This window comes from Bubalus bubalis, chromosome 3 (assembly GCF_019923935.1).
Source record: "Bubalus bubalis isolate 160015118507 breed Murrah chromosome 3, NDDB_SH_1, whole genome shotgun sequence".
Classification (NCBI taxonomy): domain Eukaryota; kingdom Metazoa; phylum Chordata; class Mammalia; order Artiodactyla; family Bovidae; genus Bubalus; species Bubalus bubalis.
This window is the reverse complement of record NC_059159.1, coordinates 114,805,650-114,822,391: the sequence shown is the minus strand read 5'-3', so window position 1 is coordinate 114,822,391 and position 16,742 is coordinate 114,805,650. Positions and strand designations below refer to the sequence as shown.

At 43.1% G+C, this 16,742-nt stretch overlaps 1 protein-coding gene across 7 annotated transcripts in view; it reads left to right on the top strand.

Annotated features, from left to right (window-relative positions):
- The window catches only part of PRUNE2 (prune homolog 2 with BCH domain), a 292,193-nt gene that overhangs the window by 189,490 nt on the left and 85,961 nt on the right, over positions 1-16,742 (top strand). For all 7 annotated transcript variants that reach the window (XM_044939965.2, XM_044939959.2, XM_044939960.2 and 4 more), the window contains exons 7-9: positions 4,424-4,582; positions 8,514-15,090; positions 15,416-16,169. In XM_044939965.2, coding sequence (XP_044795900.1) covers positions 4,424-4,582; positions 8,514-15,090; positions 15,416-16,169 — 7,490 coding nt within the window. The remainder of the gene's footprint in view (positions 1-4,423; positions 4,583-8,513; positions 15,091-15,415; positions 16,170-16,742) is intronic.

The following is a 16,742-nucleotide window of genomic DNA, read 5'->3' as shown; positions in this document are numbered from 1 at the left end:
AGGAATCAAGTGTTTCAAGAAAGAGGGAAAATCAACCTCATGAAATTATTGGGAGAAGTCAATTAAAGTAAGAAGAGGAAATAGATTTTTGGATTTGGTGACCTGGAAATGATTGATACTTTTGAGAAGAGCAGTTTCAGTGGAATGATTGGAGGGGCAGAAATCTGACAGGAGGGATTCAGAAGACAATAGAATATGTAGATATGAGTGTTGTAAGGAGAGTGGTTTTTCTCTCAAAGAATGTGCACATTTAGGGACTCAGTTGTTTATAAGACATTATTTAGATCACTTATTTCATGTGATGCACTAAAGCTAATAGGCATATAGAATAAAAACTAAATTTTTCAGAGTAATGGATTAAGAACTAAAATGGGATTTTGTGAGAGAATGGAATTTTACATTGCATTTGTCCAAGTACTTTCAACCACAAAAGTAGTACGTCTGTTGGACACTATCACTATCTTGGTTTTCATATTAGTTAGAATATAGCCCTGCCATTTCTGTTTGTCTGCCCTTTGTCCTGATGATCTATCACCAACCTCTTCTGAGGGCCCTTGACATCTACACCTTGGCTTTTGGGCAAGAAATAGCAAGACCTTTCTCTCCCTACATTTTCAGGCTTTCTACTAATTTCAAAACCAGGAATTGCTCAAGCAAAATAACTCATGACCTCTAAAAATCTCTAACGATCTAATCTCTAGATCCATGAGTGACAAAAGACTGCGACTGGGACCACTTGCCTTTCTTCCTAACTGACATGTTGAAATAGTCTGGGCTTTCACCAGTCAATTTTCAGGTTTAACAATGAGTAATATAACTTCCTAAATTTCATGCACCAATCTCAGGCTGGGGTCATATTTCAAATATGGAGGGTTAGATTATGGGTGTAGAGGTGGTAAATGAAGGTTGTATTCCTTTATTTTCTAAACCTTTGGCAAATTGGGATATATATATGCATATAATTTTAACTTAAGGTGGTGAAAACATTTTGGAGATATTTGAGCAGATTAACAAATAGTATTTGTATACGTGTAACTAAAACAGTAATTTATCAGGTAGAAGGCAGATGGGGGGAATAAAATGCCAACCTGTATCTACAGCGGGTTGTGTTCATGATGAAGTGGTGTTTATTCAGGGCCAGCCTAGCTTGTCAGCAACATAAGAGGTGTCTCAGCACGTGACTCCCTGTGTAGCTAGAAGACAATAATAAATTATCTCCTATGCAAACAGCACCAGCATAAAAGCAGAACAAACAAACCCTGCCTCCCAGATTCCTGAAGAATCTTACTCTTTTGCTTGTTTGATTCTGTTTTAAACATGAAATTCCTGGCATTATCCTAAAGCCAGTGAGGTCGAATCTGGCTTGGGCAATTTTATTAGGGTGGATGGGACATAGTAGTTGACAATCTCTGTTTTGGGGTTACTGTAAAAGATAAGTATTTTGTTTCTTGGGTTCACATAAATCTTTGTTTTATCAATACTCTGTGTGATCCTGTGGAATTCAGGGCCACCCAGAGGAAAACTGGGGAATTATACAAAGGAGCTTGATTCTAAGAATCACTTGAGGTACATAATGAAATTACAGATTCTTGGACCCAATCCTGGGCTGCTAAATGAGAACCTCTGACAAAGTAGCCTAAAAGTACACATCCCAAGGGGATGTTAATCATGAGGCCGGAATGAACAGCAGGGAGCTGAGGGCCTGAGTCAGTAAAAGGCCCATGACAGCACTGAGTGCAAAGGGTTGATTCACAGGAAAATATATAAATTAAAAATGGCTCCCCAGAGCAGTGCTTTTCAGATTTCCATGTGCATTTGAATTGCCTAGGATTTGTGGGAAACACAGATTCTGCTTCAGTAGGTCTGGAGTGTGACCTGAGACCCTTCTTTTCTAACAAGATGCCTGATGATGTCAGTGCTGCTGGATTAGAGTTTAGCAAGATCTTGGAGCCATCATTTTAATACAAAGTCCAGAGAGATTGGAGCTCAGCCAACTTTTTTGAATAGCACATGTTCTGCAAGTAGGGCTTTGAATAATGCTGATTCTCTTGAGTGCTAATCTTGCACTCAGGTACCAGTAAAACCTGCTTTCTCTTGTGTGAGGGACCCAGCTAGAAGTGTCATGGTAAGTACTATCATGTGTCAGAATCTTTTAGAAGTGGTGTGTCTTCTTTCAAGGGTTTATAAATATGTTGGGGCAAATGAGTTTATGCACATCATGAAAAAAATATTTTGAAAGGAAAATTCTAAGTCTTTGTATGCCAAAGCCTTTAGTCATTGAAGATAAGATGTACATGGTTGTTGTCCATTATTGTTTTCCTTTAGGACCTCATCTTTTTTTGCAATTCATAATAGCAAGAAGCTCAGCACTGAGATTCTTGATAGTTAACACCAATAATGATTTGAAATAATTTTATCTATTGAATGCACATTGTGTATAAGGTCCAATTAAAACCTCATTCTAAAAATCTACTTTTGTGAGTGAATTAATTTTTGAAGTACTTATTTAAAGATTATTATTATGACACTTGGACAATAAATTAAATGCATGAAAGCTGACTGTGCGCATACTTCCAAAAGCTATTGTATTTGAGCATCATATGTTTCATTACCAGGTCCATACAATAGATCCTTTGTATTCATCAGCAATATATCCTGAGATCTTTGTGAATTCCCATGTGCACTTCCTTGTAACCAAAAGTGAAAGTAGCCTCATGAGATAGCTAATGAGAGTAGTGGCCACAGGAGAAGACAGCAAGGCTCCTAGAGGCAGGGAAGCCACTGATGGGTTGGGTCCACCCAATGACCAGGTTTCTCATTTTCTCTCTTGGTGACCTCATCAACCTTGACATTTAGCTCAGCAGAATTACAGAGTACATGTATTATTGGATATTTCAAGTGGCTGGTAAATAGTCTAAGCTACGAATATTGAATCCACAACTGTTAAAGAGCTACCATATACAAACATTCATCTGGACATGAACAAAGTCTGCACCTGTATGTGCTGCACTGTTTAGCTCTTCTTATTTGAGGTGGAGGTGTGTGGTATTTCCACTTCCTATGGGCTGCTTTTCTGTACTGCTTTAATATTTTACCAGTGCCATGCATAATTCTGATGACTTTGTAATGAGGAAAAAATTAACAGAATTCTTTATATCTCTTGAATGCACATTAAGGTGATTTTCATTGAGTAGAGCTATGGATTATCAGGTGAAGATTATGCGATTGTCATTTACAGGTGTTATTAATATTATATATATGTGTATATATATATACACACACACACACACACATACACACACTATGATAAAGGATTATGTAGCTGTTTATTCATTCCAATGAATGAATAAAGCTGTTTATTTATTCCAATCATTCAACAAACTTTTCTTGAGCAACTAGTATATGCCAGGCATTATGCTAGGGGGTAACATATGGTCTTCAGTGTATTGTTTTAGGGAGAAGGCAATGGCAACCCACTCCAGTACTCTTGCCTGGCAAATCCCATGGACGGAGGAGCCTGGTGGGCTGCAGTCCATGGGGTCGCTAGGAGTCAGACACTACTGAGCTACTTCACTTTGACTTTTCACTTTCATGCATTGGAGAAGGAAATGGCAACCCACTCCAGTGTTCTTGTCTGGAGAATCCCAGGGACGGGGGAGCCTGGTGGGCTGATCGCACAGAGTCGGACATGACTGAAGCGACTTAGCAGTATTGTTTTAAGAAAGAGAAATAACCATGCAGACAAAAAGTAGGTCTCATTGTAGTTAATAAAATTCAAAAAGGCCAGAACATTCCCACAGATGATGTGAGCCACAGGTCTGGGTATATTCTGTGATGATGGGTCCCTTTTCCAGTTATTCATTCCTCTTTAGATATCACATAGAAAGAGCAAGCAGATCTGACATTACATCCCTGACACAAATCTCCTAGATTTCTACATTGGAATAAAAAGAATTTGGTAAACTCAGCTGAGTATATCCTCAGGAATTCTGCTTGGAGTTAATAATCATTAGAAAATAATTACAGAAAAAAACAATAACTTCCTCCTACTTTTCTAGTGGGTTGTAATAATATTCTACAGACATTCCTATGTCATGTGAACAATAAAAGGAAAAGTACGTTTTACAAAGTCAAACATTTTAGGGAAAAGATGGTAAGCTATTTGTTCCTCTCTAAACTGTTCTTAATGGTAACAGCAACGATGCCTTCCTTTCTTGGTTTAGGAAAACAAAACAAAACAAGGAATGTATATTTCAAGCCATAGTATGAAAAATTTGCAAACTTTCTCAAAGCAAACTATTTATTTCATTTGTATCTAATAATAAGTATCATTGGTAATACATCTTAAGACTGGACAAATTTGTGGCATGATTCACCAGAGCCGAGCAGCTTGACATTAATATCAAATTGCCTGTTGTTTCAGAACTGTACATTTCACAGCAATATCACCAGTGATTTGAAAGCATTCACAGACAAGTTTGGTTTTGATGTCCTCATCCTCCTGTCCAGTTACCTGTCGGAGGAGCAGCAACCCAGACAACAGATCGCTGTGTACTCTGAGAACCTAGAGCTGTGCAGTCAGGTAAGAACTTCCTTGACCCAACGATTTCACGAATCCCCATCTGCTGGCTCTCAGAACATGGGGTAGAAGATGGCAATGGACTGGTGGCTTAGAGAAACTGGCCCAAGAGATAAGGTCCTAGAATTTGAGTTTTAAGAAATGTTGGAGGCTGGGTTTCCCTGGTGGCTCAGTGGTAAAGAATCTACCTGCCAATGCAGGAGACACTGGTTCAATCCCCGATCTGGGAAGATCCCACATGCAGGGGAGCAACGAAGCCTATGTGCTACAACTATTGAGCCTGTGCTCTGGAGCCTGGAAGCTCCAACTACTGAGCCCATGTGCTCTAGAGCCTGTGCTCCACAACAGGAGAAACCACCACAGTGAGAAGCCCGTGCACTGCAACTAGAGAGTAACCCCTGCTTGGTGCAACTAAAGGAAAGCCCAGCGAAGACCCAGCACAGCCCAAAATAAATAAATAAATAAATTGATGGTAGCTTAAATGTTACTTTAAAAGAAGAAATGTTGGGGGTACTTTGCACATTTGGCTAGTTATTTCTCAAATTTTTAGTTTTGATGCTATAAATTAATTAACTAATTAATTAATTAGTTTTAAGTGCTTTAATTCAGTTTTTAAGTTTTTAGCTGTTATGCTCTGTTACTAACCAGAATTGGCAGTGAGGTAAATGTTGGCTTTTTTTCATTTTTTAATTGAGGTATAATTGACAGATAGCCTAATATTAATTTCAAGTGTCCAACATAATGATTCAGTGCTTGTATATGTTGCAAAATGATCACCACATTAAGTCTAGTTAACATCCATCATATATATAGATATTTTTATATAATTATATATTTTTTATAATATATAATTTTTTTTCTTACAATGAGAACTACTCTCTACTCTCTTGTGTGCGAGCTAAATCCCTTTAGTTCTGTCCAACTCTGTGCAACCCTATGGATAGTAGCCCTCCAGGCTCCTCTGTCCATGGGACTCTCCAGGCAAGAATACTGGAGTGGGTTGCCATTTCCTAGCAACTTTCAAATATGCAATACAGCGTTGTTAACTATAGTCACCAAGCTGTACATGACATCCCTGTGACTTATTTATAACTGGAAGTTTGTACCTTTTGACTCCCTTCACCCATATAGGGACTTTAAAAGAGCCCCATAACCATTTCTTTTCTTGGCTGAATCTATAAAGAGAAAGATCATATCTTTTTCACCCAAATAAAAGTCATCATCCTTTGGGTGCTGTTTGCTTTGAGGATTGCTACCTGGTAATAACTAACAAAATTTATTCCCTGACTAAATACCTGTTTGGTTCCCAATGCTTAATAACTGATCTGAAGCTTTAATCAAAGTTAGTATTTTGACACAGCCACTAATCAAATACCTTGGATACCTTGGACATGTCGGAGAAAAACATAGATTTTTCAAAAAAAGTTTTCCTTCAGGTACTATAATAAAATTCTGTTTGGGTAATCAGTCAAACCATCTTGGTTGAGAGCTGAGTCTTTTAACCCAACGTTTTCGTAATATAAGAAGTAGACAAAATTAGGACTTCCCTGATGGTGCAATGGATAAGAATCTGCCTGTCAATGCAGGGGGCATGGGTTTAATTCCTGGTCTTAGAAGATTCCATGTGCCATTGAGCAACTAAGACCCCCATGCGCTACAGCTACTGAGCCCACATTCTAGAGCCCACGAACCACAATTATTGCGGCTGCATGCTACTGTTACTGAAACCCAAATGCCTAGAGCCTGTGCTCTGCAGCAAGAGAAGCCACCACAGTGAGAAGCCCATGCACCGCCGTGAAGAGTAGTACCCCTGCTCACCACAACTAGAGAAAGCCCACACAGCAACAAGGACCCAGTGCATCCAAAATAAATAAGTAAATTTAAAAAAAAAAAATTCCTTTGGAAAAAAAAAAAAGTCAATGAAAATAGGGCAGTGATATACCAAATCAGGCATATTTAATAACTAATATGAGACTATACATAATTCATTATAATATGGATGACACAGACATAGAAGCATTTCATCACTTATCTTTCCTCACTAATGGCTTAGACACCTGGTCTACTCACAGATTGCTAGAGGTGAAGTCTCAACTCCCTTCTTTTCAACATCCTCACTTTCTGTCCCCCCAAAGATCCATTTCTTGACACTCTCCAGGTTCTCTGTGCCCTTAAGTCCAAATGTGAACAAGCCCCCTTCTCTTGCTGCAGATGCATCTGATACCCTTCTGACCCATCTGTGAATTGCATCACCAGCCTGTGGCTTTTTCAGTACTTTGTTCTGCACAGTTTCAAAGCTTTTGTTATGTCTTATAAATAAAATTTTATTATATCTTTGGCCACTGGTTTCCTAGGGACAGGACTAAGGTCTCCTAAGCCTCTAAAACAGTGGTTTCAACTCACTTTTTGTAGCAAACTGATTTAAATATTGGTTAATCTAAAACAGACAGAAGTAGAAGATAGATGAAGGGATTAGAAGCCCTTGAGTTGACTCCACTCTGTCTCTCCTCACCAGCCCTCCCCATCTATCACTTAAGAGACATCTCCTTGAGATCTTAAGCAACACAAAGTCAGGATTGTTCTAGAGGAATCCTTCTTTGACCATGTGGTCACAGTTGGTTAATGGTCAGCCTCTATAGCTCAGTTGCCTGAGTTAAAAAATGTGGCTCCATCCATTGATAGCTGCGTGTTGTTGGTCAAATTATTTAAACTTTCTGTGTCTCTATTTCCTCACTGAAAAAATGGGGATAACAAGAGGGCTACTATGGGGCTTCCCTGGTGGCTCAGTGGTTAAGTATCCACCTGCCAGTGCAAGACACCCAGGTTCGATCCCTAATCCAGGAAGATTTCACATGCTGCAGAGCAAATGAGCATATTGTGCCATAACTAATGGGCCTGAGTCTGGGAGCCACAACTGTTGAAGCCTAGAGCCCCTGCTTTGTAACAAGAGAAGCCACCTCAATGAGAAGCCCACACACCTCAACGAAGGGTACCCTCAGTTGCTGCAACTAGAAAAGAGCCCAAGCAGCAGTGGAAACCCAGTACAGTCAAAAATGAATAAAAAATAATTTTTTGAAAATTTTCTACCTTGTAGAATTATTGTGAGGATTAAAGGAGATATTGCACATAAAATCCTTAGAACTGTGCCTGGCATATGAGAGCAGTCAATGAATGTTAATTATTATTATTATTATTGTCTATGTGAGCTCTGTATTTATAACTGTTTTTGTTGTTATTACCTCCACTTATCCTCTGGGGCCATTTCAAAGGCCCAGTGTGCAAAATGTCCTCAGCATTTCCCAGGAAGTCATAGAGCTACAGCGCAGTTTTGGCCTCACATCTCCCTACTTTCCACGGAAGCTCTGTCTATCCTGGGCTCAGTGTCAGTGCTTCCAGGGGCAGGAAGAGAAGGCTGGAGCCTGAGTGCTGTTGAGAAAGCTGCCCCTGGAAACTGCTTCCTCTTCCTACTTTCTCCTTTACCTTAAAGCAGGTCTCAGCTGCCTATGACAAACAGGAGTCTTCCTTCTGCATCATTTTCCCTAGTCCAATATTTTCCCCCCAGTTTTGTCTACAACTAGCATTATCTCTGCCTTTCGCAAAGCTGAATTTTGCTCCTGTTGGATGATGGCATTAAGTTATACTGAGGAAAGGATTTAAGTAGTTTTATCTCTCTTTACCTATAACTTTTTAGAGCCAGCAAAACTGAGCAACTGGATTTGGGGTTCAACAAAAAGCCAGTTTGGTTGGATTAGAGAATGTGGTGGTAAATTAAGTGGAATTTGGTGTGTTTTTCATTCTACTATTCTCAGTTCTGTCTTTTTTTCTAGACAGATGAACACAGATTAATTTTATATTACAAAAAATTAAGAAAGACAAATTGCAAAGGGCAAATAGAACCTGAGTGCTCACACAAATCCCTGTTCCTCCCCTACAGATCTGCTGTGAACTGGAAGAGTGCCAGAACCCTTGCCTGGAGCTGGAACCCTTTGAGTGTGGCTGTGATGAGATCCTGGTGTACCAGCAGGAGAACCCTTCGGTGACTTGTGATCAGGTGGTTCTCCTTGTCAAGGAAGTCATCAACAGGAGGTGTCCTGAGATGGCCTCCAACAGCCGGACATCCTCCACAGAAGCGGTGGCAGGCAGTGCCCCACTCTCCCAGGGATCTTCAGGGATTATGGAGTTGTATGGTTCTGATGTAGAGCCACAGCCCAGCTCTGTGAATTTCATGGAAAATCCTCCCGATCTCGGTGATTCTAACCAGGCCCAGGTGGATGTCAATGCGGACCTGGTGAGCCCAGACAGTGGGCTGGCCACCATCAGGAGCAGCCGCTCATCCAAGGAGAGCTCCGTGTTCCTCAGTGATGACAGCCCTGTGGGAGAAGGGGCAGGGCCTCACCACAGCCTCCTCCCAGGGTTTGACTCCTACAGTCCCATCCCCGAAGGAGCAGTAGCGGAGGAGCATGCCCGCTCTGGAGAACATGGTCAATCATTCGACCTTTTCAACTTTGACCCAGCACCCAGGGTTTCTGGGCAGTCTCAACCATCCTCCCATTCTGCTGACTACTCCCCAACAGATGACTTCTTCCCCAACAGCGATTCCTCAGAAGGACAGCTCACCATGGGGTCTAAAGAACTTGACAGGAGGGGGATGGACATGCCTAATTATTCATCCAGTTCTCTCTTGTCAGGGGCTGGCAAAGAGAGCCTCGTGGAATTTGATGAGGAGTTTGTCCAGAGACAAGAAAGTCCCGGGGGTGATTCTGAAAGAAATTTGAGCCTGACAGGTTTTATGCAAGATGAATCTCCTTCTCCAGAAAGTCTAAAAACTGTTGGAAAGAGGATCCCACCAACACCTATGAATAGCTTTGTGGAAAGCTCACCATCCACTGAAGAACCAGCTCTGCTCTATTCAGAAGACGTGACCCCCAAGACAGTCAACACAGGCCACCCAGGGCCACCTCTAACCCGGGCACGATGCAGCAGCTGGTGGGATGGTTTGGAAATCGACTCTAAAAATATCGTGGATGCATGGAGTTCCAGCAAGCAGGAATCTGTCTTCCAGAGCCCTGAGTCCTGGAAAGATCATAAGCCAAGCCCAGCTGATAGGAGAGCCTCAGACTCTATATTTCCCAAGAATCTTGACTTCCCAAAGTCAAGTCCCTGGGAGTCAGAATTTGGTCAGCCTGGGCTGGGCAACAAGAATATTCAAGACTCAGATGAGAAAAACTTCCAGTTTCAGGACATGCCCCCTGAGAAATCATGTTTGCTCAATGTTTCTCCTCACGGAACAAACCACCTGATAGAAGACTTCGCTGCCCTGTGGCGTTCTGACCGCTCTCCCACAGCCATGCCTGAGCCGTGGGGAAACCCCACAGAGAATGAGGAACCAGCTGCTGCAGCGTCATTCCCAGCCTGGAGTGCATTTGGTGAAGAAGGTGATGCCAAAGCTTTGAAAAACACTTGGAATCTGCACCCAACGAGTAGCGAGACACCTTCTGTGAGAGACCCAAACGAGTGGGCCATGGCCAAAAGTGGGATCGCTTTCCCTTCAGAAGACCTCGTGGACAGTTCACCCACTGAAGCCAATAATGAAGCGGTTCAAGAAATCTGGGGCAAGAAGAACCATGACCCCAGGGATGATATTCTCATATCTGGAAATCCCACATCTGATCTGGATCATCCATGGAATAGTTCTAAACCAGCAAAGGACCATCAGAACAGTGTGGTGGACCCAACAATTAGGGGCAAAATGTACAAAAATGTAGATTCTTGGAATCTTTTCGAGGAGAGTAACAAGGAAGGAGGTTCAGATGTCCCAGCACCTTGGGAGGACTCCTTCTTATCCTATAAATGTTCTGACTACAGTGCATCCAACGTCAGGGAAGACTCAATGCCCTCCCCCTTAGATACCAACTACTCCACCTCTGACTCTTATACTTCACCAACATTGGCCAAAGAGGAGAAAGAAACCAAAGACAAGCCACTCACTAAAGAGGAGGGTTTTGAGTCACAAGATGCTAACTGTACTGCAGGGGGCGCTGACATGCCTCCTCAGTCCCCGCAGCAGCCACCAAGAAATCAAATGAGTTCAGGTCCTGGGAACCTGGAAATGTGGGCTTCATCTCAGGCAGATGGTGGCGCAGAAATAAATGCCACCCACAGCCCAGATAAAGATCTACTCCAAGTAGAGCCCACGGACGATCAGAATGTCTCCCTTGAGGATGACACGGGGGAAAGCAGCCAGTCCAGTTATGACGACCCCAGCATGATGCAGCTGTACAACGAGACGAACCGACAGCTCACACTTCTGCACAGCAGTGCTGACGCCCGGCAGGCAGCCCCTGACAACCTCGACACGTGGAACAGAGTGATCCTGGAGGACACTCAGTCTACTGCAACCATCTCGGATATGGACAATGACTTGGACTGGGATGACTGCAGTGCGGGCGTGGCCATCACTGGTGAAGGTCAGGCACAAGGGTACATGGTGGAAGGTAGCGAACCTGAAACCCGATTTTCAGTGAGACAGGTAGAACCCTGGGGCGTGGACTATCAGGAGGCAAATCAGGCAGACTGGGAACTCCCTGCCTCTTCTGAGCACAGCCTGGACGTGGCTCCTGATGAATACCACGTGCTGAATGAGAAAAGTGGGCAGCTGATTGCGAATAGTATTTGGGATTCTGTCATGAGAGATAATGCCATGTCATCATTAATATTACCTAGCCCATCGTATGCTACAGATACAGAACAGAGCAGATCACCTCCTGAAACAACCAGCTCATTAGAAAAAATTCAGGATAGTCACATTGCAGACGTGCTGGAAGCCTCTGAAGCCAGTGAGTCTGAAACAATCGATCCTGACAAGCAGGACACATGCAGAGGAACCCTGCCAAGTGATACGTCATATTTGGTGACCAGACTTGAGAATCCAGAGCATTTTGCATGCTCAGATCCCTGGAAGGGTCTTAGCTATGGGCAAAAGGAAAGTGAGAAGGAATTCCACGGAGCTGCTGATAGGGAGCATTCCAGTGATGAGCTAATGGATGGAGCCTCAGAACCTTCTGGAAAAGGGCAAGGTAGCCAGGAATGCCCATCCCCAGCTGCATCTGATCATCAAGAAATCTCCAATGAACCAGGCAAAATCATAAATTTTTCAGTGACTTCCAGTCCTCAGACCAAGGAACCCCAGGAAGTATTAGAGCAGGAGAAGGGGTCTTACACTCCAGACCCCTGTGATGTGCAAACAGAGGTGTCCGAAGATCACTTGCCAGCAAGAGAGATGTGTGAAGAGCACCTCATAAGCCCCAGAAGAAATTCAAGCGAAACTACTGAAATTCCAGATAGGCTGAATTCCACAAAAAGTGTGTCTCTGCCTCAAGTGGATGTGGAGAAATCTGAAGAATGTGACATTCTGGAGCCAGAGAAAATTAACCAAGAGCCATCTGATGAATGTCCCCAAGGCCTTGACTCTTGGGATGGCCTTAAAGACAGTGATGTGCTGGTCAGTGGTGCAAGTTCTGAGACAACTATGAATCTTGAAGTTAGGAATACTGAAAACAGCCCTCCCAGAGCCAATTTATCAGGAAATGATGACAGAGATAGTATTTCTAGTGAGTATACACTTTCAAGTGCATCCAGTCCTGACATAAATGATTCTTCGGCTACACTGCCTTCCTGGGACCAAGGACTCAATACTGGGCATCAGAAGGAAAATCGAAATGATTGGAGTACACAGAATCGCCAAGAATCTGAACTAATGACTACTGATGGTCATGTAGAAGTAGTTGCTGAAATGCAGGATTTGGAGAAAAACAGAATGGACAGGTTTGAAAGGAGCTTAGATCACAAGGTTCCTAAATTTTTAGAGTTTTGGGGTGACTCAATAGATGGTGATTCCTTTTCTTCTTTATCCAGCCCAGAAACAGGTAGATATTCTGAATATTCAGATGCATATCAGGAAAGAAAGCTAGTGGTCAGCCATCAGGAGAAAAGTGAACGTGATCTTCCTGAAACTGTACAGCCAGAGGACACCAGCTTCATTTCAACAAGCTCAGGTTCTGATGATGATGGTGAAGGCTATGAAGAGTCAGTGGAGAAAGAGATCCATTCAGATACTTGTCAAGTGGCTCCGAGTGAACTCAGAGCTTGGGATTCATTAAATAAATCTAATAAGTCCTTGGCTGCAGCAGATCCTGAATCTGAGCAATGTTCTGTCTATAGAGGCAGTCCAGAGCAAGCAGAGAATGAGAATAAGTCAAATCCATCCTGTGATGATCAACAAAGCAGCCCTGATCACTGGCATTTCTCACCAGTAAGGGAGACTGAATTACAGGTAACAGCAGTCGATAAGGAGACAAGGTCTTCTCCAGAAACAGGGAGGACAGGGGATGTCATATGGCAAATATCTCCCAAAGCTGAACCAAATAATGAAAATTACTCTAAATTGGAAATGGCTGACTTCTCAACTGAGAGCACGGAGTGGTGGAAGGCCTCCCTACAGGAAGGGCGACCAATCGAGAGTGCATTTGAAGGGAAATTATCTAACTCAAGTGCTGTGCTAGAAATGAATTCCTCAGTGTGCGAAAACATGGGTCCTTGGGGAGTGCCCATTCAGGGTGATACTGAATCCCTGGCACTGCCTGGTACCAATCCTTTTGATGATAACCATCAGTCACCCTTTCTAGATCATAATGGGGAGAATGCCCACGAGCAGCTTTGGAACATTCAACCAAGACAGCCAGACCCAGAAGCTGATCAGCTTAACCAACTTGTAATATTGGAACAAATTAAAGACACAGATTCCAGAGAACAAACCTTCATGTCTTCTGCCGGTGACGAACTCTCCTCTGAAGTGCCTACGCAAGAACTGTGTCAGAATTCAGTGCTGTCTGCCTGGGACCAGCCAGACTCGTCTTGTACTTACGCAGATGAAAATGGATGCATTGTATCTGGTGTAGCAACAACTGAGTGTCAAGAAACAAATTGGTGGGAAGAAGAAAAATCACACCCAAGTGAAATGACAAATTCAAACATGACCTCTGAAGATTTCCCTGCTGTCAGTTCTCCCACCCGGATGATGAACAAGTCAGGCTCTGAATGGAGTGACTCTACCCCTACTGAGGGCCCCCAGGGCACGTTTGTTCCAGATATTTTACACGGCAACTTCCAAGAGGGTGGGCACCTGGCCTCAGCTTCGCCCGACTTGTGGATGGGTGTGAAACAGCCCTTCAGTGTGAAGACAGATGGTGAGAATCCTGATATACTGACTCACTGTGACCACGACAGCAATTCCCAGGCTTCCAACAGCCCTGATGTTTGTCATGATTATGAAGTAAAGCCAGAGACGAAGCAGCACACTGATGCTGGGCTGGGACCTGAAAGGGAAGCCAGTGAGTTATATCTCACCGAGCCAGAGATAGATGAAGAATCCAGACAGGAGCCTGGGCAGGAATTTGTCCCTTATACTTCAGAACTGTCCTCTGAAAATGTCATTCCACTGCCTCCAGTCAGCGAGCAGACAAACACAAATGACTCATCTCAGCCTTCCTCTCGCGAGTGTTTTCCTGAACCTTCTGAAATTAATGGTGAAAACAATACAGGCTTAAAAGCATCAGAACAAGGACACAACCCAGATATGGCACCAATTTTGGAACCTCTTGACAGAACAATCTCAATGATTGAAAATGTGGAAACTGGTATTTGTGTAACTTACCAAGAGCCAACTGTGGACGACAGTAGGTCTTCGATATCAGAAGACTTTCTTCCTCAGAGGCAGACCGATGCAGGGGACTTGTTGGACCATGAGCAGCCCTCTGTTACTGAGAATCCTGCCACGGTTCCTGATGCTTTGCTAGCCTCGGACACTTGTCTGGATGTCAGTGAAGCTGCCTTCGACCACAGTCTCAGCGATGCCTCAGGTCTCAACACGTCCACGGGAACAATAGATGACATGAGTAAGTTGACGTTATCAGAAGGCATTCCTGAAACGCCATTTGATGTGGAGACAGGGAAGCAAGATATCTGTTCATCTGAAGCCTCGTGGGGTGACTTTGAGTATGATGTCATGGGCCAAAATATTGATGAAGACTTAATGAAAGAGCCTGAACACTTTGTCTATGGTGGTGAGCCTCCCTTGGAAGAAGACACCCTGAAGCATGAGTTGGCACCTTACACACCTCCCTTTGATTTGTCCTATCTCACGGAACCTACTCCTGGCATCAAAACCACAGAGGAATCTGGGACTCCAGAGGATGAGTCTCTGGGGAGCGAAGCAGCAGAGATACTGCTTTCTGCCCTTCCTGATGAAAGAAACCAGGAAAACCATGCTGAGACCACAGACAGACAGCCTGAAGGCCAGCCAGTTGTACTGCACATTCACGAAGACCCTGAGTCAGTTCCTTTGCCTGTCGGAATCGATGCCAACCCTGAGTTGTCTCCATCACACATTGACTGGGAAGTAGAAACAGATCATTCAGATTCACCAGCAGGTGGAGATATAGGACCACCAAGTGGTAAGAAGCCTTTCATTCCTCCACGCTTGAGAAATTGCGCTTTCATTCAATTAATGCATTTGTAAAATGCACTCTTCCTACCAATGTTGGTAGGAAGTACATACATTTGCAGTGCATGCTTAACCAAGTCTTGACTTACTGCAGTAATATCTACTGCTTATATAATAACTATCCTTGAGAGTGCATGCAAATTAAACAGCTCTACAAAATAAAAGTATTTTTTAAACTCTCTCTCTTTAGATAGATCATTTGCAAAGATCACAAGTCACATAATGTGTTAATGAAGCCTTGTTCTCTCCTTCTCACCTTCATTTTTCACTTCTAGGTGCCAGTGAGGGAATATTAGAGTTGGAAGAAGAAAAAATAATTCCTACTGAAGAGCCTGAGCAGGTAAAATCAGAACATGGGGAGGAAAGGAACACTGAGAAGAAAGAAGATCGTCATGCATTGCATATGGATTACATACTTGTAAACCATGAAGAAAATTCACTGCCAGAGCCAGAGGCCTGTGAAGCTAGAGAAATCACATCGGAATTAGAAGAGCTTCGCGTAGATGCTGAGGAAAAAGGGCTGCCAGAAACTCAGTTAGCCAGCTCCCCGGACACAGGTCAACCAGCTTCCTTAAATGAAAGAAATCATCTATCTACAGAGAGAATGTCTTCCAAAGATGATAAGAGATCATCTTTTGAAAGCCCTGGGCAAGACCAGAGTTGGATGGTCTTGGGCCGTAGTGAGGTTAGTGATCCATCATCAGAGACCATGGACTCAGGACCTGGATGGTCTGGTGAGGGTGTGGAGCCAGCCTCTGATCACAGCTTGGGCCAGAGCCCCCAAATACAGATTCTGGAAGAAATGAAGCCTCTAGAATCTTTAGCACTAGGGGAAGCCTCTGATCTGGGCAGCCAATCACGGAGGAGCAAGAGCCGAGGCAGAGCTGGCCCTGATGCCGTTATGTTGCAGCCTGTCGCCCATGACAATGAATGGGAAATGCTTTCACCACAAAACATAATCCCTGAAATGGAAATGGAGGAGGAGACAGAGTTTCTTGAGCCCAGAACAAGGAAACCAAGACCAAACGGGTAAGCAAAAAACATTTTTTTTTTTTTCCTGGAAACTCTTTTGTTAGAGACTGGGGAACCTGTGAGGGATTATGGAGTATGAAGAATATCTAGATGATAGGAGCTTTGCTTACATGTATTGCAAAGCATAACATCAGTGAAAGCAGCTGCTAGATAACCATAATGATAATGAGATTTGTGTACATTTTTAGCCAAAAAAGGCACTTTAGTTTCCATCCACAGTCTTACACTTACCTTTATGATTTCATCTAACTTACCTAACTTCCTTCATCTACTCAATACCTGTTTTACTTTTAAATAATTAATTGGTACTGAAGGGGGATAGATACACATTTATTCATAGTGCAAGGCAGTTTGCACACATTATCTTACTTAATTCTGACAACAACCCTGAAGTGGTAGGTTTAAATTTTTATACATACTGGTGGAGGGTGGGGAGTTGGGGCTCAGAAAGTTTCTATAACTTGCCGAGAATTAAGTAACCAGAGTGGGCGCTCTGAGATTCAGTTTTCCACCTCCAAAACCTGTGTTTTCCAGCAGACACACTGCCTGTCATATAGAAAAGGTGATTCT